The sequence below is a fragment of the Gobius niger genome (assembly GCF_951799975.1).
Source record: "Gobius niger genome assembly, chromosome: 12".
NCBI lineage: Eukaryota > Metazoa > Chordata > Actinopteri > Gobiiformes > Gobiidae > Gobius > Gobius niger.
This window is the reverse complement of record NC_136863.1, coordinates 6,177,545-6,203,288: the sequence shown is the minus strand read 5'-3', so window position 1 is coordinate 6,203,288 and position 25,744 is coordinate 6,177,545. Positions and strand designations below refer to the sequence as shown.

Genomic DNA, 25,744 nt, shown 5'->3' with positions numbered 1-25,744 from the left:
TTTAATGTCTATTCTTTTCAAACATGTCATGAAGCTGGGATTTTGGGGATTGCTCTTGCTTGACCACAAGATTTGCTTGCGAATAGAAGCGAAACGTTTTATGAACCCAGTCGACGATACACACTTCCTGCACGACACCCGCATCTGATTTTTTTTTTTTTATATACAGCATATATATTTTTAGTTCTTAAGACATTTTCTTAAAGGTTAGTCTTATCGTTGATTTTATTAGAGATACATTAAAAAAGAAAGAAAAGAAAGTGAAAACAATGTTTGATTTATCCGCTCGGTGGCGCCCACGCACAAGCAAAACCCACGAAGAAGAAGAACCCTCTGTTTACGGAAGTCAGTTTTAAAAATGCTTTGACTTTATCTCATTATTCTAGTATCTGTCATTAATGTAGCTTTAAACGATGAGTTCCAGCAGTCACTTTAGCTGGACGGTGGTGGTCCTCACTTGCCAACATAAGGACAGCGTTTACTCCTTTCAAAGAGGTGAGGTTTTAGGCCAAATGTAGCATTTGAACTTTCATTTTGAGACGAGAAATACTCACGTGAGTGATTGAACCTCCCAAGCTTGTCTTGATGTGGGGACAAAAACAAAGTCTGTTTTGTTTCTGAGCTTTCTATGTTACTTTTTATTAGCAAATCATTTAAAATCTATTTGTTAAGTGCCTTACAATATCCAAAAGCTGCACAATTTGCTTCAGGCGGTAATAAAAGCAATAAAATACATGACTGCAATTTGTCAGTGTGTTGTAGATAGTACTACATGCCTTGAATGAATGGTATTCAAAGTGACAACTAAAATTACATAAAAAATAACAACAAACATTACTTTTAGTTGTTTCAGAGACAGATGTTGCAGATGTTGTTTAATTGCTGCAATCAGTTTGGAGAAGACTGTGTCGTAAATAGAAAAGGAAAACAATTGTTAAAAATTTCAACAGTTCAATAAAACAAGGAATTTCTTTTTGTTTTTTTGTGACTTGTAATGAAACGTTAACATAAATGTTTGTGTTTGTTGCCCAGAGCTGGAGTTGAGGCAGCAGCGCGGGTCTCTGTCTCCTGACGCTTTAGTTTTGACTGTTCGGGATCGTCAGGAGCCTCTGGGCAGCGGTGGGGCCACGCTCAACGCGCTGCTGGTGGCGGCCGAACATCTGAGCAACAGGGCCGGTCACACGGTCAGTAACACCACCACAGAGTATCAAAAGGACTTTAGGAAGGGTTTCTGCGGAGCATCGAAAAGCTTTATGAGTCATTCATTGAATTGTGCCAAAATCAAGGCCTTAAATTTCCTATTTATTTATTTATTTATTTGAGCATACATTTTGCTCAAAAGGAGTAGGCTGAAAAAAAAGCTTATGAGCGCCTACCCCCAGCTCAAAATGATAAAACCTTTCATGTCTCATAGTACAATCAATGTAAACAAAACAACAAGGAACAATAGCAAAAAGATGAAGAACTCGTTACCTTTTTGACGCAAACCAAACTCACAACCACTGCTTGAACTGTTCCCATATTAACCGAACGAAGCACTATTACAAGAACGGTCTTGTTTCCTGTAAGATCCCTACAAAGCATTAAAATCTGTAAAACTGCGATTAAATGTGCATTTCTTGAAAAATTATGACATTGCTCAACCATTTTTACTGTATAAGTTAATCAAAAATACCAAAATGATGATCTGAAACATATTCAGCTGCAGGTTTGGCTAAAATTGACCACATTTTTTGCCCATTTCGTCCAGTTATCTTTCCTCTATTTTATGAAATGTTTGTAAATCTTAAGAAATTAAAGCTGTGCTGAGTTTGTGGCATTAAAATATTGTTTGGGCATTAAAATGACATTAAAAAGCATTACATTTGATATGCTTCTGCCTGTATTTCATTTGAGCAATACTCTCAATATAAAGATTAGGGCTTTCCAATAATCACAAAATGACTGTTATAGAAATTTTAAGTGATGAAATATCCATATCAGAAGAAGCTACATTTTTACTGGTCTTCAATTGGACTAAGAGTCATGTATTTTGTTTCAGGTGGTGACTGCAGATGTCCTGGACAATGCTCACGTCCTCATCCTCCACACAGTGAGTGCACTTCCTGCCTGTTAGTGGTTCCCCCTCTCTTTGCTTTATGGATGAATGCTTGACTCAAACTCTTAATTTAAAAATATATGTTTATTCCTGGACGTGTTTAAAGTGAGCATTTTGAACTGAATTCTGACGTGGAAACAACTCCATTTCTCCACATTTTGGCGCAGCCCTAGATTCACATCTCACTGTTGTCTTTCTCAGGGCAGAGATTTCCCCTGGAGCTCATGTTGCAGGGCGTTCAGTTGGATCCCTGTCGAAAAACCAGACAATAAAATCCAGGCTCCGGTCTGCTGTCTGGACCTGCTGCTGGACCGCCTCACTAATCAGGTCTCTGATCGAATGTACTACTTTATGAGACAAACGTTGATTAAGTTTAGATTACAGCCTACTCTGCCCTGTCCTAGATTGGTCTTAATCTAGGGTTATGTCTTGCTTTGTCTTTCATAATTCAGTATAGTATTTGAACTGCCGAGTTTTCCCATGATGGTTGTTTTGAAAGTTTTGAGAAGAGCCAACTACTAGTTCTATAACGGGTCCAACCAAACATGTCACAGACTAACTGGCTTTAAAGAAAACATGACTATTTCAAACTAATTGCATCTTCAAGTATGAGGTTGAATATTTCCATCGCCTGTTTTCAGATCTGTCCAGGGTCTCCTCCTGGTGTCTGGGTCTGCAGCACCGACATGATGCTCACTTTACCTCCAAACTACAGTGAGTTTTCATAAGCACTGTTCCATAAACCGCACTTCTATCGCAAAGTACAAATGAATAACGCTGCAATTTGTGTATCCGTTTGGTTAAGAGTTTAATGCCTTTTGGGGAGTGCATGCATTCATTACACTTTTTCCCCATGTCAGCTCTCTCCTGGGAGGGTTTCTCTGGGGTGCAAGTGTTGGTGTTACCAGGAGACGTCTCTTATGCCGCCAATCATGGAGTCTATCTGTCCGACCAACAGGTTTGTGATTTACTTACTACTTAATACTTCATAGGTTTCATTCAAGTGACTTATATCATCCTAAAGAACCCTTAGTTTGAAACACATGGCACAAAAAGTTGGCACAAAGTCTCCTCTGTTGCAAATTAACAGAGGTGAAAATACTGTCTCACAATATTGTTGAAAGAGTGGTGTTCAAACACGTGGGATGGGTGTGGTTATGAGGATTTCTCGAGATAATATTAATATGATAAGTTTTACAATGCCTATTTTCTTTTGTCTTTCAGGGCAACGTTAGAGACATCATTTACAAAGGAACAACGGAGCAGATTCAACAAGCTGCGATGCCTGATGGACAAGTGCCTATGGTTTGTAACACGTATCTCAAAACTAAAATGAAAATATTTAGTAATAATTAAATTATAGAAAAGAGACCAGACGATTACGGACATTGGCGATGGCCTTCTAATAGGGATAAGTCCATCGATTGGGGCTTATGTTTGATGTTTTGAAGATAAAGTTTCCAAATTGAGATGCTTTGGAGACAATGTTTTTCATACTTCTGTCTTCTGGCTTAGTTCTTGTTTGTAACTTATTCATGTATGGTTTTGTCCTATTTTAAAGCAGGTTAAGTCCCAGTTTAGGCCTGATTCGGTTCAAATTTGACCCGGGTTTAGTGCCGCTCCTGATGCCAAATTGTTAGATGATGTTGAAAGTGTAAGAAACTACTGGAGGAGGCTGATGTTAGCCTGAAGAGATGTAAGGATGTCAAGAAAAGGGAGTTATTGTGGGGGAAGTTAAGCAGCAGAAATGAAGCCCAAAGATATAGAAATAACAATACAACTTCACTGCCTGTTTTAGCTCAGAGAAGCATTAAGATTTTGAACTATAACTCAAAAGCAGGAGTGAAAAAACATCGGTATTTTTACTGCAGAGCTGACTGTGTATGTTGTTTGTAGGTCTCTGGTCCCGTCTTCTTCAGTCGAGCCGTTTCAGAGAAGTTGCTCCAGACCCATGTGACTCCTCCTCTGAACGGATGCACCTACCTTGGCCTGGACTCTGGAGCTCCACCGCTGCAGGTAAACATACTTTACCATGGCCGTGGTGACGGTCGTCTGTTTTCTTGTTTCTTTCTATTTGTTATTTGTCCTGTCTTTTGGGTATTGGGTCTTGAGTATATTTGATCAAAAGTGTAAGATTTTATATATAATTTTGACTCTTTAAGACCGGCATTTTAATTTAGTTTATAACATTTCCTTACAATAATGATCCTTATGATTTTTTTAACGTTAGAATGGACCGAAAATGATCAGTTATCAGGAAGCTGAACTCCCTTCCTTCCCTGCCCTCCCTATGCTCCCACCCCTTCCTCCCCACCCCCTCTACACAACAAGGACGAGAGAATTAACTATTTCGATTCATTGTGAAATCAAATCTTTGAATCTTCAATCTTTGAATCTTGAATCTTAAAAAAAAAAAAAAGTCTATTGTAATTCTATCCCTTTTATGCTTAATAATATCTAAGTTTCTCATTGAAAATTTACTCAATATATTCCAAATATTATAACTGAAAAAAAAGTCTAATTGTTGTTTTATTTTATTTACCTTCAGATATCTCTGTTTCTCGACATCCTGAAGTGCCTGTGCTCAGATCAGACCCAGGATCAGTTTGTGAACGATGAGAGAGTTGGCTGCAGTTCTGTGTCCGGACCCCAGGGGGCGCTGGTGAAGGGCGGACGAGCAGAACTGTGGAGGATTCTGAGAGGGACACCGCTCACTTTGGGTAAACGCAACTTACTTTTCAAATGTTCACAGATTAAAAGAACCAATGTTGAATTAAATCCTTGTGTTGCAGCGTATGTTCCCGATGGACACTACGACTACATGACTGTCTCTGGGAAAGAGCACGTTCAGCGCCTGAGCTCCAGCTCCACAAACACGAACACACTCTCACATATAGAGGTAACTGGATCCTTTTTTTCATCGTAGGCAGGTTAGCTTTGGGGCGGGATGATTTTCTTCTTTATCAGTCAATGGTGTTCAAAACTAAAGCCCCACTTTCTCCAAGTCCCATCATATGTGCATTTGTCCTCATATGGCCTCAAATTATCTTGGGGCCCAGAGGTTCTTTGCTGGAGAGCCGGATTTTGCCCATAGGCCTGACTTTGTAGTAGAGCCTTGTAGTAGAGGTTTACAAAGGGTTGAGTTTGGAGTTGATGATAGGACTGCACAATATATTGTGAAGAGCATCATTATCCTTGTACACAATATTCATATCACAAGAAGTAGAGAAGTGCAGAGCTTTAAATATACCGTCAATGGTGAAGAACGAGGCCAAATCACCCAAAACTAACAGTGCTTTTATTTTTTCCATTATGCTGCAGTCAGGCAGGGAAAAATTCGGTAATGGGCCTGAAGCCCCTCGGGCCTCGGACTCAAATGCAGGGCTCCAACAAGAAGTCACAATATATCAAAGTATTATTTCAGATTTACACATAATTGCTAAGTATTGCAGTTTCAGACACTATTTGTTCAATTTTAGTCTTGTTTTATGCGTTATGAATGGCCATTGGACAATGGAATCAAACATTTGATAAAAGTGCCTATAGTTTTCCATAATTTTAGTCCTGATTTTGTTTTTTATCAAATCTTTTTAGACACAACTGGCTGTGTTGAAACGGTTTGATAAAATCCTGCAATAAAAATAGTTTTAAAAAGCTATTTTCTCTCTCATCAGGCATTGATCTTTAAAAGGTCCAACACTTATCTGTGACAAAACACTCATATCTCTTGTCTGTCTGTTATTCCTTATGAAGATTCCTCATTAAGAAAGACCAATAAATTAAACATAGCATCCCTGGCTAACACTGAAACACCACAAACTCTTAATGTAATGATAAATCCTCTTATTTTTCCCCGTTCTAGAAAGAGAATATCCTCAGTGAAGGAGCCTGTGTGATCAACAGCGTTTTAGAAGGAGACGTCACAGTTGAATCTACAGCTGTCATTCAACACTGCCACCTTCAGGTTAGAGGGAGACACTGCTTTAAATAAGTACACTTGTTTTTCCTCATGTTGCATCTTCTTTTTCCTCCTCAGGGTCCTCTGCACATCCCGTCTGGCTGTTTACTGTCAGGACTAGACCGGACCACTTCACCTGCAATCAGAAACGTACCGCTCGACAGTGACATCATCGTTCAGGGACATCGCGTCGTGCTGGGGGAACTCAAGCTGAACGTGTACACGGTGTTTGGAGCTGATGACAGTTTAGAGGTGAATGAGGAACACTTGCAAACAGTATACGCTATTCATGAAGGATTTAAGACCTTTTCAATACAGACAAGTCTTTTTGGATTATCATTGTGCACATACGATCACAGACAGAGAAAGTAAAAACTAAAAATCTGACTATTTTGCTGTAAGTGATCAGTTTGTCCTCTAAATTGAATTAAAAAATGCAAGCTGAGAGTTTAAATTTGGTACCAGAAAAACATTTATCACTTCTAAGGTTGAAATCATGGTCTTTCTAACAATGCATTACAAAATTGTGATGTCTAGACCAGTAGTTCCCAATCAATGTGAAAAACTGGGGCTCCGCATTGCTCTCATTCAACAGTCAAAATGCTTAGTTTGTAATTTATAATAGTATAAGTTTGGTTTTAAATCACAAAATGCATTGTAGTTTGTTTTATATGGCGTATTAGGCTGTAGATTTTTATGTCAGACAATATACATTAAAAAAAAATGTTTATGATATCTTTTCCTCTCAGGTTTCTTTTGAGGACAGCACTGCCTTATTTCTGAACCAAAACTGGAAGGCCTTCTTTGACCGAACAGGGATACAGTAGGTTACTCATGAAATAAATGTAAAATCTATGTGTGAAATTTAATGGTGTATCCAATCCAATCCAATCCAACTTTATTTATAATGCACTTTAAAAACAACATAGTTGACAAACAGCAAAAAGTCACAGTAAAAATTAGGAGCACACACACAGATTACAAGAATACAAACAGACAAACAAGTTCAAACCTCAAAAGATTCTTCACTCAATTAAAAGCTACAGTAAACAGATCAGTTTTAAGAGTCGACTTAAAACCAGAAAGTGACTCGGCCTGTCTAAGGTGCAAGGGCAGTGCATTCCACAATGTTGGGCCTGCAACTGAAAAAGCACGATCACCTCTCAGTTTCCTTTGAGTCCTTGGATATATCCACAAGATCAACACTTGATTCAAGCTCATTTTTGTTTCACTGTAGTGGTTTGCAAAAATAGTAATCAAGTCTTCACACTTTCTTTTAATTTCCATTTATTTTTATTTATTTTCAAATAAAACATCATTATGTAATGTGACCAAAGTAAGTTTTTTTTACCCCGATGGCAGGCCCCACTGGAGCGACAATGTCCAACTGCACAGAGTTAGCACAAAACGAATACCTTTTCTTGTTGTTGTCACACATTAAGGCCCAGGATTTGTCGTCGTGTCCAAAAGCACACCTATCACCACCGTCTCCGTTCCCAAAGTCTTTGTATGAAGCAGCTACACAAACATACTTGGCCTTATTCACCAGCACCAGCCAGTAGGAACGAGCAATCATCCCATATTTGCTCAACACGTGCCCGTAGATTAATTTCCCTGGTGCATTGATCGGGTTATTGACATACGTCACTCTCCTGTCAGAAACAAGCAGCAGCGAGGATTGTGCCGTGTTTTTGTCCAGTATAATGTCTCGTCTGTAATGTTTCAAGTGCTTTGCTTTGTCGGGCTCAGACAGGGGGGCTTCTGGTTGTGGCAGTTTAAAGTTGCTCAGAGCACATGGGAACTCCTCCTTGAAGGCTGTCATGGCTTTGATCACATAAGTTCATTGGTGGTTTGATGAGGATGCTGGTGGAGTCGGCGTCTTCCTGGATGCCTGTGGGCTGCTGCGCTGTACTCCGTGAGCTTGTGGGCTGTGCGTCTGTGGAGGAGCTGGGAGCTGATGAAGCAGAGGGGTAGAGCAGGAGGAAGTGGTTGTGCTCTTGCGTGCTGGCCATTTCCTCCATCTCAGAGATGCTCTTTGTCAGGTTTGAACATTCGCATCGCAGTTTGTTCCGAAGGCAGTCGTTTTGATACATCCCCTTTCGCAGTTGAGAAATTATATTGTGGTGAAGTTCAACCTCTATGTTCTTCGGGGTATCTTGAATCTCAGTCAAGGTGTTTGTGCAGTGAAGCTCTGCGTTCTTGGCAGATTGGCTGCTGTCTCGGTTGATATCAAAGAGCTCTGCCTGCCTTTGAGCCCTCTCATCTGCAGAGGACACGGTGTCATGGCCCTTGTGTTTGTCCAAGGAGCAGCCTACACTAGACTGGCAGCTGGTCTGTGCGGCAGAACATTTTCTGAACTTCGTTGTGTTCATGGCAAATATTCTCCTGCTGCTTGTTTGATGGCGCCACTAGCTGGTGTTTTTTCAGCATTGATAAAAATCTGTCCCATCGTAATTTTGGATTACTTGAATGAAAACGTGTGTCAGGCAGCCGTCAGATAATCATATTATCTCAGATGATAAGAGTTATCCGGCTGCCGTCATAATCAAATTGTTAGAATGGCTAGTGGTCAGAATCACCTTCTGGAAGATTCACCTCATGTGCTTCCTCGTCTCCTTGTAAATACCTTCATTAAATGATCTAATTTATAACATTTGTTCACATTTCCTTAACAAAGTCATAACTATTTCATACATTTACAACAATTTCTAAACAATTTTTCATTGTAATGCGATAGAATAGAGGCTGTTTATCTGTAGCTAAATGTCTAATAATAAATGGAGTTGTGTGTGTTATGTCTTAGGCCGGAGGAGCTGTGGCGTCACGGTGAGCAGCGTTGTTTGCTCGGGGCGCGACTTTTCCCGGCGCTTCGGCCCAAATCCGGCGCCGTGGGGCTGGAGGGGGGAGTGACCTGGTTGCTGAGGGGCGGGGCCAGCGGACTTCAGAGCTGGAGAGAGGCCTGGAGACTGTCGCTGAAGGAAGTGATGTCACTGACCCATCAGGAGGCCGAGCTGCAGTGGCGGGAGGAGCTACTGTTCCTGTCGGGACGGAGGAGAGTGCGGGATGCTCTGAACGGTCGTAGTGACGCGTGTCTGCTGCCCTGCTTCAGAGCCGCCGTGATGGGAGGGCAGCAGGGGGCGCTGTTGGAGACGCTGGATAACAGTATGTTGTGTATCCGAGTAGAAAAAACCTAGAAAGAAACTCACAGTCAGAACAGAAGAAGAAAGTACTAACCACAGCAGTGCATTTTCTGTCTGCAGTTGCGTCGGGCAGTGGGGCAGAGGCGAGCCCGACCTCCCCTGGTTCAGAGCTGGGGGTGTCGGCGCGCTGCCTGTCCTGTATCGCGGATGTGCTGGTGTGTATGGCAGGGGGAAAGGGAGGTCTGAGGAGTGGCCCGGCTGCGAATGAGGCCTGGAGGTCGGCTTATGCGCTGCTGGAGGAGGGCGACCTGAGTGGAGGGGTCCGAGCTTTAGCCAGACAGAGAGGGAAGTGGCTCAGCAGGTGAGACATTTTATTGTTAGGTCTCATTGTTGTATTTTTAACTAAACGACATGGAACAGTTGTTCCAACCTTTCTAATTGTATTTTGTGTGCTTCCTCCCCCTATAGGCCAGATCTGTTGGTGCGGGCGGCACGTCATTACGAAGGGGCGGGGCAGGTGCTGCTCCGTCAGGCCGTGATGTCATCACAGAGGTTCATTTCTATTGGACGTGAATCGCTCCCACCACTGGAGGAGTGGCAGGAAGTGCACTGTCCGGCCAGACTCGACCTGGCAGGTGTGTCTGTGGTTTGTCTTTGGAGTATTTCATTTAGATAAAGCTTTAGGAGCTATCATTCTGTATTTCTTTTTAAAAAAAAGCCTGCAGAAATGTCTTTAAAATAGCACAAAAACTGAAGATGTGCAGGAAGCTTTTCAAAGAGCTTTTCACAGAGCAAGTCTTTAAATCGATTCCTCAGTATATGCATTGATTCATACTAAAACTCACAATTTGATGTTTGGTAACATTAGAAAATATGCTGGAATACAACAATTTTGCACATTACAAAGGTCTGCGATCTGTATTTAACGATATTTGGATTTATCATCTTGTGATATGAAATCACACAAGCTACAGGACTAACTGAATTTATATTATATTTATTGAAACTGCTGTAAAGGAGTCGTCCATTATAGACAAAGTTTCTTGAGCTGTCATCTGTACTCTGCTCTGTATTTAACTAAGTATTTAACTAAAAATTAACTAAAGTTAAAGAGGCATTATGCAACTTCTTCCATGAAAATAGAAGTTGATATTAATACGTATTTGACATTTCAGTGACACAGGATGCTCCTGGACCAATTGTGGTTGTCTCCATTGTTTAAAATATAAATTCCATCTACAAAACCTACTAGGAGCCCTAAAAAAATAAAATTGGTCCTGGCACGTCATCGAGGCCACTGGGATGGAAAGCAAAACACTCATACAGCAGCTGGGTCATGGAGGGGTCAAATATAGAAAAATACAAACTTTTTTTTGGCTAAAAAGTTGCATAATGTACTTTTAAATTAAAAATAAAGTAAAACAGCTTGTCATTCTCTAAAAGAACACAGTTTCCAACTTCCTAACTTATAAACAACCCCTTCTTTATGCATTGCAAGACATCTTTGGGTTGAAAAAGGTTTAAAGGAATAATTTATAATGTAAGTAGTACGTTATGTCACAAAATAAAATGCTGTCAAACTATGTGTTAACACCCGTAAACATTACAAGCAGCTTTTCGCAGCACCTATCTGAGCCTAAACCAGGATGTAACTACTGTAAACGTGACTCTGTTTATCGATGCTGTATTTCCAGGTGGTTGGAGCGACACTCCCCCCATCGCCTTCGAACACGGCGGCTCTGTGACCAACGTCGCCGTGAAAGTCGACGGGCAGCGTCCCATAGGTGCTCGCGCCCGTCGCCTCAGAGAACCTCGCCTCCTATTGGTCAGTCACTCCGGGGGGCGGGACAGCGGTGTCTCCTCAGTGACGGTGTGTGAGAGTCTGGAGGATCTGAAGGATTACTGTCAACCACACGCACCAGGTACCACAGCCTGTTAGGAAATATGTCTTTGTTTTTCATTTGGACCTGGAGTGTCTTTAAGAAAGTTTTGATGATGATGATGATGATGATGATGATAGATACTCTACGATTAAACCTGAAGAAGAGATAGGTTAATGCTATATAACTAGTAGGAAATTTATTGGCCTATTGCTCAAGTTTCTTGACGAGAAATGTGTAGAAATATTCCAAAATATGTTATTTTATTATCTTTTGCCTTGTATTTTACTCACACAAAGGACTGAGTCCCTATGCAGTTTTTTCAATATCAGTATTTGGATGGTACTTAGAACAAATGGTACCTGAACAATTCTTTTTCCTGTCCCTATGCAACATTATTCATCGTCTAGAATCATATAACGGAACGACAGTGTTCAAATAATCCATACAAAACTGTTTTTTTTTGTATAATTTAACTTGCAGGACTAGAGGTGGGTAATGCTCAGTTATATATACTCATGTACAAGTACTTCAGTAACTTTTTGAAGAAACTGTACTTCTTAGAGTAGTTGTATCATTCAGTCCTTTTTACTTTTGCTTGAGTAATAGTGTAATAGTGTGACGTAATAGTGTAAGTAATTGTGAGATGTAAAAAGTCACTTATTCCACAATTTAACTTTATCTTCAGAAATATATACTTTTAATACATTTGAATCGTATTATCTTCAGAAATATAAGGACTTTCACTTTATTACAAGTTTGGTTTTTCATAATTTATGTCACAACTGAAACATTGACTTTTACACTCACAATGCTCAAGTAGCCGAAAAAAGCTAGGTCTGAAGACAAAAGGAGGTTCAAGGCACAGCCGACACCCTCATATGAGGTGTCCCTCATAAAATAAAGGATTTTTACTACAAGTTTACTACAAGTCGGCTGTGCCTCGGACCTCCTAACGTTACTCTTACTTGAGTATATATTTTTGGCTACTCTACGCATCTCTGCTCAGGACCCGCCAACCATCAAAACTGCAAACTATTCGGTGCCAGGTTTTAATCACAATTTCCTTTTTCTCAATACAAGAAGTACCTAAACCTTTTCCCCAATACCATACTGGTGCCATGTAACGGGTCCCGGCCCTACTCCCACAGAGGTGTTTTGCATCTGTAGACGTCATTGTTCCCGTAGCGTAACTGTCGTTTCATTCATCCTTCAACCAGTGCCTCAGGACAGCCTTTGTTATTCACACTTGCTAATTTGCTCTCTGTTGTTTTCAGGGGCTTTGCTGAAGGCCGTGTGTGTTTGTAGTGGCGTGGTGTCTCTGTCCTCCCATGATCCTTTGGGGCAGCAGTTGATGCAGCTTTGGGGAGGGGGCATCGAGCTCCACAGCTGGTCTGCGCTTCCCACCGGCTCCGGCCTCGGTGAGAAAATCCCTGAACAAATGTAGCAGCTAAAATAAAAATATTTTTGGAAATGGATAAATATGCGCATTGTGTGCTCTGTCAAAGCAATATATCACAGACAAAAGTTAAGTGATGAAATCTGTTATTGGTCATGAAATCTCTCTTGTCTTATGTCTTGTAGGGACCAGCAGTATCCTGGCGGGGGCGCTGTTGGCTGCGGTTTACAGATGCACTGGTCGGACTTATGACACCGACTCTCTGATCCACAATGTGCTTTACCTCGAGCAGATCCTCACCACAGGTAGGATTTTAAAGGCTTTCTGTGCAAAAAGTATTAAAGTGCATTTTTACACCTTTATTTGTACCACCACCTCGATTAAAGGGAGCAGGGAGCAAGTGGTGAGCATTGTCATCTCACAGCAAGAAGGAGCCAGGTTCTATCTCTGCATTCTTTCTTAACCCTTGTATTATGTTGAAAAAAAATGACATTGATTATGTTGCGGGTCATTTTGACCCGTACTGTGTAAATGCACTCAAAACAGTCAAGAAAACAGGTTAAAGCATTAACAACTTTATTTTAGGTTATATAAACATTTAGAAAAGTGACATACAATACATTTTTAATTCCAACACTCTATTTAAGAAATATTTAGTCTAATCCTCTTGTCCTCCTCTCGGGTCAAAATGACAATTCTTCCCTCCTTCTTTCCTCCTGCCATGCTCTCTCCTTCCTTCTTCTCATCTTGTTTTCCTTCTCTCTGTTCATCCTCCTCTATTCCCTTCTTTTCTCTCTTCCTTCCTTCCTTCCTTCCTTCCTTTCTCCCTTCTTTCCTTCCTACCTTCCTTCCTTTCTCCCTTCTTTCCTTCCTTCCTTCCTTCCTTTCTCCCTTCTTTCCTTCCTACCTTCCTTCCTTTCTCCCTTCTTTCCTTCCTACCTTCCTCCCTTCCTCCCTTCCTCCTTCCTTGACCAAAGAAAGCAGAAGGGCTGTTTCCCTCTTCATGAACACATTTCTTTTTAACTTTAACTTCAACTTTAACTTCATCCCAGCGAACTTCAACATTTCCAATGCTCTCCACATGATGGACAGAATGTTACTGTGTGCTTTCTGCAGATGTAATTCTTGCATTTCACACAAGAGGTACTTGTTTTAGTGTCCTCTCGGGAGGGACATACCTGGCATCTTTTCCTTTTCTTTCCACCTGTGTCCACTGGATGTTGGTTGGGTGAGGTTGGGTTTGGTGACCTGAGTTTGACCTTTTCAATGACAGCTGCAGCTGCTGGGGATCGAGCTGGCCTGGCTCGCGTCTGGATCTTGGGAGTGACAAGTGCTTTGCCGAGTTCTTCCAGGAAAAGCCGACGTCTGTACAATTTGCCGGCATTCCATGTCTGGTTGATTGCAGTCCACAGGACATAGGCATTGTAAGCAGACACGTCCACAATGTTGTAGAAAATCACCAAAGGCCAACGGGCTGTCTTGCGCTGGCAGCTGTATGTTGCTGTGACTTTGTCCAGATTGTCAACTCCTCCTTTGGTGGAGTTATAATCCAGGATCATTTGTGGCTCCATGTCTTCTCTTGTGCTCAGAGATGCATCTGTGTGCATTGTACTCATTACAAGAACATTCTTGTTTCTCTTTGGGCAGTATGAAACAACTGTTGCTTTCTCAGTGAAAGCAAATATTGAGGAATGCAGAGGTCTGCCCTGCATCTTCAGAATTTCGGTGGGAAGTTCTGGCTTATTTCTTCTGACTGTTCCCAACATGGTCAGCTTTCTCTTCTGAAGTTCATCTCCAAGGCGGTAGGATGTAAAGAAATTGTCACATGTGATGTTATGACCTTGCAGCCCTTCACTCATTTCCAGCACCACACGCATCCCCTGATTCTTCTCAGATGTTCCTCCAGGTAGCTTTCCGGTGTATACTTGCATATTCCATGCATAGCTGGATTTTGCATCACAGGCTGCCCATATTTTGATGCCATACTTGGCGGGCTTGTTGGGCATGTACTGTCGGAAAGGACAGCGCCCCCTGAATGGAACAAGGCGCTCATCTACAGTAACATGGGGACCAGGATTGTACAACAAAGGTAAATTTTCAACCCATTTATCCCACACATCTCTGATCGCAGCTAGTTTGTCTCTTTCACGTCGACCAGCTCTGGTGTCGCGGTTGTCAAAGCGGATCACACGAGATATCATGTGGAATGTCTCCAGAGACATTGTTGCACGAAAGATTGGCCTTCCATTCTCTTCATTCCATAGACTTGCAGTGGCTTCTCCCTTTGACCTGTACACTCCAGCTAACAACAGAACTCCAATGTAAGCATGCAAGTCAGTCTGATCCAGTGGCTTCCATTTCTCTTGAAACACACGTCTCCCCTCCAAGTTGGTCATTTCCAGTATAATCCTCTCTATTGGTGGGGATATGAAGAGCTGAAATGCTGATTGAATCTCATCAACTCGTGTGACAGCAAATCTTGTAGGACCAGGAGTCATTTTGATCACATTGGAAGATGATAGTCTGCCTCGGCTTGGGTGTGGTGATGTTGACCATTTTATATTACCGTCCTTAGATGCCCATGTCCCCTCTGTGGATGATGATTGCTGCATTCCTTGGTTTTCATCTGTTGGAGGAACAACGGCAGACTCGTCCTCTGAATCCTCCTCATCGTAGGAAAATTGACAATCTGGATCAGCAATAACATTGTCCTCTGTCTCTGAAAAATCCTCTGTTTCTGAAATCTCTTCCTCTACATCACTATCCCAGTTCAAAATCTGTGATAAAGCCTCCTCACATGTCAGCCTTCTGGAGCTCATTTTTGGTGAGTTTGTCAAAGAGATGACATGAGAACAGTGACAAGGACAAGTGTGAGAAAGTTCCCTCTCTTCACACACCTGGCTCTGGGTCTCAGAGGCAATCAAAATACAAACAACTGTACATCAAAGTAAAAAGTACATCAAAGAGACATGTTTATTTTGGATCTGAACAGCTATTTACCCACATTAAAGCGTCTGGGTCAAAATGACCCGCAACATCATCTTTGTATACAAACTCTGCACAGACATTCCACTACACATCAAAGTGTCCAGATTTTACACACCAGTTCATGACCCTAGATGAGGAAAAGTCACCAAATTTCAGCAAGAAAAAGAAAGGATAAACAGTACTTTGATCAACACAAAAACTGAAATGGGTCAAATTGACCCTTAACATAATAGTTTCCCCTGCTCTTATTTCAGATGAGGAAGCCAGGTCATTCTCTTGGTTGATTCAGTCTTTTCAGGTTAAAATAAGCCGTTCTCTTATTTCAACCTGACAAGATTAGAAGGAAGGCATCTGAAATTGGGCAGCTCTGTAACCGCTATAGTGCCATGTAAACATACATGTAAAATTAGATAACAAAGATTTGAACAAAGTCAACAAAATAAACACATCTTAAAGGGACTATACGAAGTTTAAAAATGTTAAAACTAAGTATTTTCCTCCCCCTACATGTTCCGGCAATGTCGAGCTTAATATAGAAGGTGCAGTTACGCGTATGACCTGAGGTGGCAGTACTGAGTATAAAATGGCCAACGTGCATCTAGTCTCTTTAAAGCAATCACATTTGCCAATTAAATGCCCTGGGCCTGTTTTTATTTGTGGGGGAACGAAATTTGTTTTACATATTGTAAAATTAGACAATTATAAACACAAAGAAGGCGACTATGCCTCTAATTATAAAAAGATGTATTGTTGTAAACATTACTTGGAAATTGGGTATAGAAGCTTTAAAATAGAAAATTCTTCTGTCTGGCCTAATTCCTCCCCATTCACCTAAAACAGTCTTTCCTCCAGGCTGGTTCTCTTGACAAGAAGCTTGTGTGTTGCAGGTGGGGGCTGGCAGGACCAAGTGGGGGGTTTGGTGGGCGGGGTTAAAGTGGGCCGGTCCCGAGCGGAGCTGCCCCTTCAGGTCCGAGTGGAGAAGCTCAGTCTGTCACGTGACTTCCTGGTTTCTCTGGAGCAGCACCTTTTACTGGTCTACACCGGAAAGACGCGTCTCGCTCGCAACTTACTCCAGGTTCGTGTGGCTCAAATCACAGTTTATTACTATGACAAATGTACATCTGTAAATGAATAAAACCTCTGGATGGTTGTGCTGCAGGACGTGGTGCGGAGTTGGTACAGCCGTCTCCCTCAGATGGTCCAAAATGCTCAGCAGCTCGTGGCCAACGCAGAAGAATGTGCCAAGGCCTGTTCAGAGGGTGAGAAATGATCCTACTGGACAGATACTGTGCTGTATTTGAGATAGAACTAGACTCTTGTATGCTTTAGACCTGGGGGAGTCCAATTTATTATTAATCAGGCCATTAATCAAAAACTATTTAACTTCAGCTCATCATAAGAAACTCGAGTCATTAAATTATTCAAATTTGTGTATCTAAGTGAGTATGTTTACATATTACTTGACCTGAAAATGTGGTTCCCAGGCAACAGTTAAGACCAGTGGTGGAAGAAGTACTACATAGTATTTCACACTAGGTCTGTCACGATATCAGAATTTGAAGTTCGATATATTGAGCCACAAAAATATTGCGATAAACGATATTATTGAAGACTTTTTAATGCCATAGAAACTAACTTAAAAGCTTAAAAATGACAAACACTTAATAAAATAATAAAGTAAAACAATAAAGTATTACAGCGGAAAAACAGGTGGAAATTGCAAATAAATGTAGACAATAAATATTGAGCCCAATGTGTTGTTTATCCCTCATTTACTGTAAATTGACATAATAATTATTGTGACAGCCCTATTTAACATGGATTCTCTTTAAAGGGACTATACGAAGTTTAAAAATTGTAGAATTAAGTATTTTCCTCCCCCCACATGTTCCAGCCATGTCCTAATGTGTAGAATGAGCCCAGACCTGTTCACCACAACTGCCTCTAAAATCCTGCACTGTCACTGAAAAAGGACTTCGGGCCCGAATTACCGTCATGCAAGAGCTTAATATAGAAGCTGCAGTTACATGTATGACCTGAGGTGGCAGTAGTGAGTATAATTGCTAGGTCTGAGCCGGGTCTAAACAAGGCCAAATGTCAGAGACTGAATGTGTCGCTGGTGTTTTTGATTACAGTGATGTTTCTAATTAGAAAAACTTTACTGCAGCTTTAGGTTCACTGACTGAGTCACAAAGAGGTCACTGTGACAATATATGGGTTTCAACCACAAATTATCAATACTTTTACTTTTAATCCAGTTAAAAACTGTAGTGGAGAAGAAGTAGACCCTTGCTCTAAAATGTAGTGAAGTAGAAACAAAATAATTGCTTATATTAAAATGCCTACATTTGTACTATTTAATGTTACTTTTCACCTCTGATTTTGTCCTCACCATTCTTGAAGACAATGGTGTTTAGTGTATGTACAATAATCAAAAATAAATGACTCTTAATGACTAAGTTAAGAGTCTCCCCCTCCGCAGGCTCCCTCCCTGGGCTGGGCTCGTGTCTGGATCGCTCCTGGCAGCAGAAGAAGCTGATGGCCCCTGGCTGTGAACCGGCCTCCGTGCGGCTCATGATGGAGGCACTGCGCCCCCTGGTGTTGGGACAGAGTCTGGCAGGAGCAGGAGGAGGAGGGTTCCTTTACGTCCTCACCAAACTGCCCCAACAGAGACAGCAGGTGATCGACGCACTCAGCAAAACACAGGTAAAAATACACGGTAACTTAAATGTATAAAAGACCAGTCATTAATCTATGTGTTGTGATGTGTTTCAGGGCCTGGGAGATTTCAGCGTTCACTCTGTGGAGCTGGACATGGAGGGGATCACAGTGGTGCCTTCAACGTGACCAAAAAGCAACACACCTTCAGCATCGAGACAGTAATCATCTGAAGCTCTGGGGTTTTGAAGATGAACGATGGCATGCTGGGTAATCGGGAGAGTCGGGGATGTTTCCCGGTGGGACGCGGTGCTTTTGGGCTGTCAGAATAAAATAATTAATGACAGACTCCCACAGTTTTGCTATTAAAGGGCTGCATCAGTAGCCGGGGCTGCTGCTCCAGATAGAAATGAAATTACACAAGCGTAATTGTTGTGTAAATCTATCAAATACTGCCTGATGAATCCAAATCAGAAAGAACCTTTGCTTTAAACTTTTCAGTCATTGTGGCAGGGAGATACTATTTGACATTGAACTAACTCAGAGGGGGTTTAAGTGGAACACCCCTCCGCTTCAGATCAAGTTGGTGCAGTCCAATCCAGTGAGTAAAGAAGGGAACAGAAAAAAGGCATTAGCGATCAATGTAGAAAAAGTGGATAAATAATATTTTTTAAATGCATAACTTGGTGCTGACTGTGGAGACCGATCCTACAACCTTTGAGTTGAGCGAAAAGTCCAGCGGCATGACCATAACCATGAGCATTTTCACCAGCTTTACCCAAATCTAAAGGTTTACAGCCTATTGGCCAGTGTAGCGGCTCATTTGAAAACTAAGACCTACAAGACTCCTTTTTCCTTTTCATTGCTTTTTTGTTGCTCTTTGGTGGCGTTTTTGTCTCTTTTTCTGTCACTTTTCTGTTACTCTTTTGTTGCTCTTTTTGTCACTTTTTCATCTCATTTTTGTGACTTTTCTTTTGATCTTTTGTGGCGTTTTTGTTACTTTTTCAGCACACATTTTTGTCTCTTTTCTGTTTGTCTTTTGTCACTTTGTCGTCACATATTTTGTTGCACTTTCATCCACGTTCTCGTCTCATTTTGTTGCTATTTTGACACTTTTTTCAAAAGGCTTTTAGATTTGGGTAAAGCCAAACTGGAGAAAATGTGCTCGGTTCCTGTGGGGGTTAAGAGGTTTTAAGAAGATTCTTAAGACAGAAGAGAAACGTCCTTAACCCAGTACAGTTGACAATATTAAAATCTCTACTGGATGACTGAGAGCCTAGACATACTTAAGTGGAATTATGTGATAAAACTTCTACTTATTGGAAGCTAATTCACTGTGCTAATCTATATTTGTATTACTGAAACCAAAAGTAATATTAATGAACTATGTATTCACTTTACCATTGTTTGTGCCTTGATATTTTTTTCTACCAAAGAAGGTTTATTTGCTGCTAAATGATCATGTGGACGATTTGTTATAATGTGAATAAAAGACACTGCACTTGTTTTCTGTCATTTTATATGAAAAAGCAAAGTATTTGTGAGTGCAGGAAAAAGACACACATGAAAAATGGCGTCGAAGGATTGGTCAAAGGACATACAAGTACACATTCACTTCAGATTAAGTTAGACGACACACAAATGTGCGTGGTTGTTAGCTGACGAATGATACCGAGCTTGTCTGATTGTATTTTTTTCAAACCTGCGTCAGTAAAATGGCACTTCAAAGAACGGAATCAACAGGTCAAAGTTCGTAAACTCCTTGTGAAAAGATTTTCCTCATTTCCCGGCGACGGCGGAGAGCTGGTCCCTGATGCGGCCGAGGCCATCGAGCATCGTGTCCACGGACTCCCGACTCAGCTCCACCGTCACCGTGGAGACCGCCTCATCGCCGCGGCGACACGAGTCCTCCATCTGAGACACACACAAAAATCCTTTCAATGCATTTTTCTTTTTTTTTAACAGATTTTGAGATGATGTGGCTTGACTTTACCAAGCATCAAAAACGAGACAAAAATGCAACAAAAAAAGCTATAATGTAGTGAGAAAAAAGCGATGAAAAGGTAACAAAAGAGCAACAAAAATGTCATGAAAACGCAACTAAAAACTGACAAAAGACCAATAAATGTGAAGAAAACAAAACACGAAAATAACAAAAAGCAACGATTAACAGAAGTCAATAAAATGACAGCGACATGGCAACAACGTGAGGAAAAAGATCAGTTTAGATCAATTTTGTAGCTTTCAAATGAGGTGTTACACTGGGCTATTGTCAAGAAGCTTTTAGATTTGGGTAATGCTGAACTGGAGTAAATGCACTCTGTTAAGGCGGAGGATACGAGGTTAAACAACAAACCATTCTCTATCTGAGGAGTGAAACTGTAAAATGCTGACAGCGCCTCGTGAAAAGTGATAGTTGTGTTAGACCTTGAGCTGCAGGAGGCAGGTGGGGACGGCCATTCGACTGACAGACTCCGAGCTGGTCACGAGGTCAACTCTCCAGTCCACTTCCTTCAGCTGCGGCAGCGAAACTAAAACAACATGTGCCATTGTAGATTAAACAGCAGGGAATATGTTGAAAAAGAGGTTTTTAATCTCAATGGGACTTTCCTTGTTAAAGGTGCACTATGAAACTTTTTTTTAATTTTTTCCAAGAAAAAGACTTGATATTTGCGTGTATTTGACCTTTTAGTGACTCAGTGGCGTTATGGGTGCAGCACGGCACCTTTGCTTTCCCTCACAGTGGCCTTTATGACGCTACAGAATCAATTGTTTTTGGGTTTCTGGACAGTTTCTGGTACAAACCCCTTAAAACAATTGATTCTGGAGTGTCATAAAGGCCACTGACAGGGAAAGCAAAGGTGCCATGCTGCACCCATAACGCCACTCAGTTATTAAAAAGGTCAAATGCACGCAAATATTAAGATTTTTATTTTTCACTTAAAAAGTTACATAGTGCACCTTTAAATAAAGGTTAAAGGGGCTAGATGCAAGTTCGCCATTTTATACTCACTACTGCCACCTCAGGTCATGCCTGTAACTGCATTTCTATATTAAGCTCTTGCATGACGGCACTTCGGACCCGAAGTAACACCGTTTTGAGTGACAGTGCAGGATTTTAGAGGCCGTTGTGGTGAACAGGTCTGAGCTCATTCTACACATTAGGACATTGCTGGAACATGTATGGGGGAAAATGCATAATTTAACATTTTTAAACTCTGTATAGTCCCTAAATAAAATATATAAATAAAAAAAATCTTGTGGAATTAATTGTTTCAGTCTACTAGGGCTGCACAGTATTGCTACTTGCTTATTTTGACCTTTTTTGGGAAAATAATATAGATTATTGTTTTTGCTTTAGGGCAGATTTTAAATAGGTTTTAAGCAAGAAAGAGTTGTACTTAAAACTGATGTGGTTATATAAAGCCTATTGCACGCTATATAATGATCAAAGTATTCATTTCTCAGTTTGTCTCTCCATGTCTCACCAAATCACAAAGCTTTGTAGATAAGCCTTTTTCAGATACTTACTCTGATTACTGAGAGCGTCTGTTCTCCAGGTTGTGCTGAAACATAGAAATCACAATTCATATCATACATATATTACTGCTTTTTAGTGGAATTAAAAGAAAAAAAATGTGTGTTTTTTCTAGACTGACCTGTTTTCTAGCAGGATTTTGGTGATGAGGTTTTTGAGACTGGAGTGAAAGGATTCGGGGAAAAGGGCCAGGATCTGCTCCGGAGACGTGAGGTTGTAAAAGACGACGTGATGAGAGAGAGCGTGCAGAGAGTGGACCAACTGCAACAGGCAAAATAAGAAGGGAATTAGCACGAAATACGAATAGTTTTTATCAAAGGAGTTGTTGTACTTTGACCAGTAACTCTCTCTACAGCTACAGAGTTAGATGCAAATGCTGTTGGAAAAAAAGCTGAAATGTTATTGGGACTTTCCTGGTTAACTAAAAGCAGAAAATAAAATAATATAAGCATTAACATGTGCGAGGGGACGAGCAAACAAGAAAATAGCTGAAACAACGCTATCAAGAAAAAAAAAAAAAAATTAGGAAGTATCATTCAGGTTCTGCATTATAGTAGCTTTTATGTCAACATTTACGCCAGTATTTAACATTTTCAAACCTCTATCTCCATAGAAACACATATTTGGTGATGTAACGAGTCAAGGCTAAACATAAACATGTCTCTTCTAACGATAAACCTTTACAGTAACAAACTATATTCTAAAGATAATTTTCTCACCCAAAGGCAACGTGAACAATACACTGGTAATACAAATTCAGCTTATTGGATTAGGGACACGGTGGCACAGCGGTTTGCGCTCGTGCTTCCTAGCAAGAAGGTTCTCCCTGTGTCTGTGTGGGTTTCCTCTGGGTTCTCCGGTTTCCTCAACCACTAAAAACATGTACAATAGGCCAGGATGAATGATGTGTGTGAATGAATGATGGTGTTCAGAGGGATATTTGGTGCAGAGGTGTGCAGTCGCGACAGCGCTTTTGCCGGTCTCCTCCAGGGGAAACGGAAGCTGCAAATGTAACTCAGTGCTTTTCAACTGTGCTTTTCAAAGTGCCGTGAAATATTGTCTGGTGTGCCTTGGAAAATTATGTGATTTATTTTTTGTGATTGATTTATTTTTACATAAATAACTACAGAAATGTTGATTACATTAAAAAAAAGAATAAAACGTGATGGGGTGAGACAGAAACCCCAAAGGGCTGATACTTCGCGTCACACCCCAAAACAAATTACAGATCTCATGTTGAGAGAGAGAGAACATGAACATTTCCTTCTGGTCAAATACAAAACAGATGAAAAAACAAAATCAATGAATCATTAATCATTGATGACGACATGATAAAACAGTCGATCATCACAAATATTTTAATCACATGCTTAAAGTAAAAATACTGTGAACTGTAAAGTATTATCATTTCTATTGTGATTGAGTATCAAGGCTTATATTTGGTGAGCATTAGATTTTTCAGGCTCTTTTTGCTGTTAGTTGTCATAAACTCTCCATACTCATTCCATAGTTTTGCTCCACGATATCGAAAAGAAAATGGCACTTGTTTCTTTTTGCACAGTGGAAGATGTAGTGTCAGTGCCTGTCTGGTTTAATAACAATGAACTTGACGTTTCTCAACAAAATAATTGCTGAAGTAGGAAGGAGATTTTCCCCGTCTTTTCATTTGGGCAAATGTACAGATTTGATAAATATTAAATATTAATATTAATTATCCAATTTCACCTATTTTTTTTTATTTTTTATTTTTTAAACAAATTCATTAGTTTTCTGTCTAGAGTAGAGTAACCATGTAATAAATACTCCATATTAAGTCGTTAATTTCTTTGAGACAAGAGAACTAGTGATGCATGGATGAGGCAGGTGGCGGTGACTGTGGCACTGTGGCGAGCGAGACTATACGGTGTCCCTATTCAAGACACTATGATGTGAACGACTGAATATAGGCTACAGGGTTAAACTTTTTCATATTTTCTGCTGGTGGTGTGCCTCGTGATTTTTTCAATGAAAAAAATGTGCCTTGGCTCAAAAAAGGTTGAAAAACACTGATGTAACACCAAGGATGGAGTGAATGTAAAGTGCTTTGTGACCATGTCTGTGGAAAGCACTATACAAATAAAGTTCTTCTTTTTTTAAAGGGGGGATATTATGCAAAATCGACTTTTTCAAGCTTTACATCATGTTATTATGTCATTCCCTCATTAAAAAATGCCTGAAGTGTTGCCTTGGCACATTCACGTATTTTTGAGTAATCTGTAAAAACTCTGATGGCGGCCATTTTAGGGATAGGTTTGCCTGAGTCCTCCTAGGAACGCCCCCACCTCCTGGAGACGCCTCCGAGCTTTCGTCACCAGCCGAGTAACCAATCACTGCTCCTCAGCAGAACCCCCTCCCCACTGATGCCACAGACAGCGTGTGGAGGGGGCGTGTCGGAAAGAGTCAGAGGTTCTTAAAGAGACAGAGGCCTATTTCAAGACATTCGCTACAGCCATTTTGAGAGAGCAATTTTATACAAGGCAGTTATTCTAATTTACTGCATTTACAGACCAACAGAAGGTTTGGTCATCATTGTAGTGTGATATAGACTGGTGCTATGTGATTGAAAAAAGCATAATACCCCCTCTTTAAAAAATGAAAGTAAATGTGACTCGTCAAGGATTAAAAGATAAGAGTCTTTTTCATGTCTCATCCAAATCACAAAAGATCAAACAGAACACATATATGGACCATAGTCTCAGCAGAGTGCAGTGCTTTCAGTGAAATGTAAAGCAAAGACTCTACAGTGAAAACACAAAGCAGGTAAGATTTGATGTACAATGGTAGTGAATACACCCACTGTCGCCTTCTGATTGTACAATAGTGTTTTGCATGTTATTGTTGTTACCTGGGCGGCCTGGGAGGCAGAGATGCTGAACTTGGCTGCTGTCCCCTCTGTGAGCTGTCGACTCGGACCTCTGTGACTGTGGACACACACTTCTCTCACGGCATCTTTAGACGGCGCCTTTTACAAACACAAGCAGCAGAAATCTAATGAGACATGAAGGGAGTCGAAAAAAAGGATGGTGAAAAAGCAACTAGTCTCCGTAAGGCGGGGTTTTTCCGATACAAAAACACGAAAACTCATTTTTATTTTACTTTTCATGTCGTCTTACTTAGTTTGTATATTTGTGAAACGTGCAATAGCTTTAAATACCTTTAAAAGGAGCTGTAAATGGGAGAAATCTTCAGCGGTGACAGCGGCCGCCATGATGGTTTACGTGTGACGCCGAACTGTAATCATGTGACTAAGCGCTAGTGCTCATGGGAAAGTGAGTTTTAGTAAATTGTCTGCGGGAAGAGGGTTTTTCCTTCTAGAATTTACTCTAAAAACTCTATTTTGCAGACAAATATATCCCAGGTCTTTGCAGCGAAGAGGATTATTCTGTACTATGATATTATTTTGTAACGTCGTCCGTTTCTAGCCAGACGTCCTCTTCCTCCTAACAGACCAGAGGGAGGAGCCTGTGTCACACCACACTAAAGTTTCGTTTCTGTCAAACATTAGGTGTGTTTGAGATGAGCCAGACGGACGCAGTTTTGACAGCCGACTGCAGACGCACGGTGCATGCCGGTTAGATTTCTGTTTTTTTTTTTTTTTTTTTAAATGTATTTATTTACATTAAATCATATATACATATATATATATATACACATTATTTACATCTTATATTCATAGACATTCATATTCGATTCGTTTATCCTTACATTACTTAAATAGCATTTTACATGTTCCATTTTTGTAGCTCTATGGCAGAGACATGAGAGGACAAAACATCCCAAAATAATAAAAGAAAGCAAAACAAAAAGAAATAAAAAGAAATAAAAGAACACCAATTGAACAGAAATGAGAATGACAGCATTAACGGATCAATTCTTCATATATGTTGATTAGGTTTATTGATTTTTTGTTTGTTATACGTTTGGTAACGTCCATGTGGTTTTTAATCTCAATCAGGAGAACTTTGAATATGGGTTTGGATTGTGAGAATTTGGCTTTGTGTATGTGATATTTCCCTAGTAGAATAAATAAGTTGACTATTGTTTCA

At 40.6% G+C, this 25,744-nt stretch overlaps 2 protein-coding genes across 2 annotated transcripts; one reads left to right on the top strand and one right to left on the bottom strand.

The window, feature by feature from the left end:
* Positions 1–369: 369 nt before the first annotated feature.
* On the top strand, positions 370–18,423 carry fcsk (fucose kinase). Its single transcript, XM_079567077.1, has 23 exons — positions 370–495; positions 1,033–1,184; positions 2,042–2,092; positions 2,300–2,425; positions 2,740–2,812; positions 2,959–3,056; positions 3,323–3,403; positions 3,995–4,114; positions 4,647–4,818; positions 4,891–4,997; positions 5,961–6,062; positions 6,135–6,308; positions 6,806–6,879; positions 8,860–9,218; positions 9,317–9,557; positions 9,665–9,831; positions 10,891–11,118; positions 12,354–12,497; positions 12,661–12,780; positions 16,351–16,538; positions 16,623–16,722; positions 17,946–18,169; positions 18,239–18,423. The coding sequence occupies exons 1-23, from the start codon at positions 414–416 to the stop codon at positions 18,308–18,310; spliced, it is 3,255 nt and encodes a 1,084-aa protein (XP_079423203.1). The 5' UTR covers positions 370–413; the 3' UTR covers positions 18,311–18,423.
* Positions 18,424–19,698: 1,275 nt separating this feature from the next.
* commd9 (COMM domain containing 9) lies at positions 19,699–24,933 on the bottom strand. The gene is made up of 6 exons (XM_079568116.1): positions 24,853–24,933; positions 24,544–24,660; positions 21,781–21,920; positions 21,653–21,687; positions 20,549–20,652; positions 19,699–20,035 (listed from the first exon to the last, which is right to left on the bottom strand). Exons 1-6 carry the CDS (start codon positions 24,904–24,906, stop codon positions 19,901–19,903), a joined length of 585 nt encoding a protein of 194 aa, XP_079424242.1. The 5' UTR covers positions 24,907–24,933; the 3' UTR covers positions 19,699–19,900.
* Positions 24,934–25,744: the final 811 nt, after the last annotated feature.

What these genes read in the sequence shown, in the direction of transcription:
- fcsk (XM_079567077.1), top strand. Translation starts at nt 414, where the DNA reads ATGAGTTCCAGCAGTCACTTTAGCTGGACGGTGGTGGTCCTCACTTGC. An exon ending in GCAACAGGGCCGGTCACACG is followed by an intron (nt 1,185 to 2,041) that starts GTCAGTAACACC and finishes ATTTTGTTTCAG; the next exon opens with GTGGTGACTGCAGATGTCCT. An exon ending in GTTGGAGACGCTGGATAACA is followed by an intron (nt 9,219 to 9,316) that starts GTATGTTGTGTA and finishes TTCTGTCTGCAG; the next exon opens with TTGCGTCGGGCAGTGGGGCA.
- commd9 (XM_079568116.1), bottom strand. Translation starts at nt 24,906, where the DNA reads ATGGCGGCCGCTGTCACCGCTGAAGATTTCTCCCATTTACAGCTCCTT. An exon ending in CTGCCTCCCAGGCCGCCCAG is followed by an intron (nt 21,921 to 24,543) that starts GTAACAACAATA and finishes TGCCTGTTGCAG; the next exon opens with TTGGTCCACTCTCTGCACGC. An exon ending in AAAATCCTGCTAGAAAACAG is followed by an intron (nt 21,688 to 21,780) that starts GTCAGTCTAGAA and finishes TCTATGTTTCAG; the next exon opens with CACAACCTGGAGAACAGACG.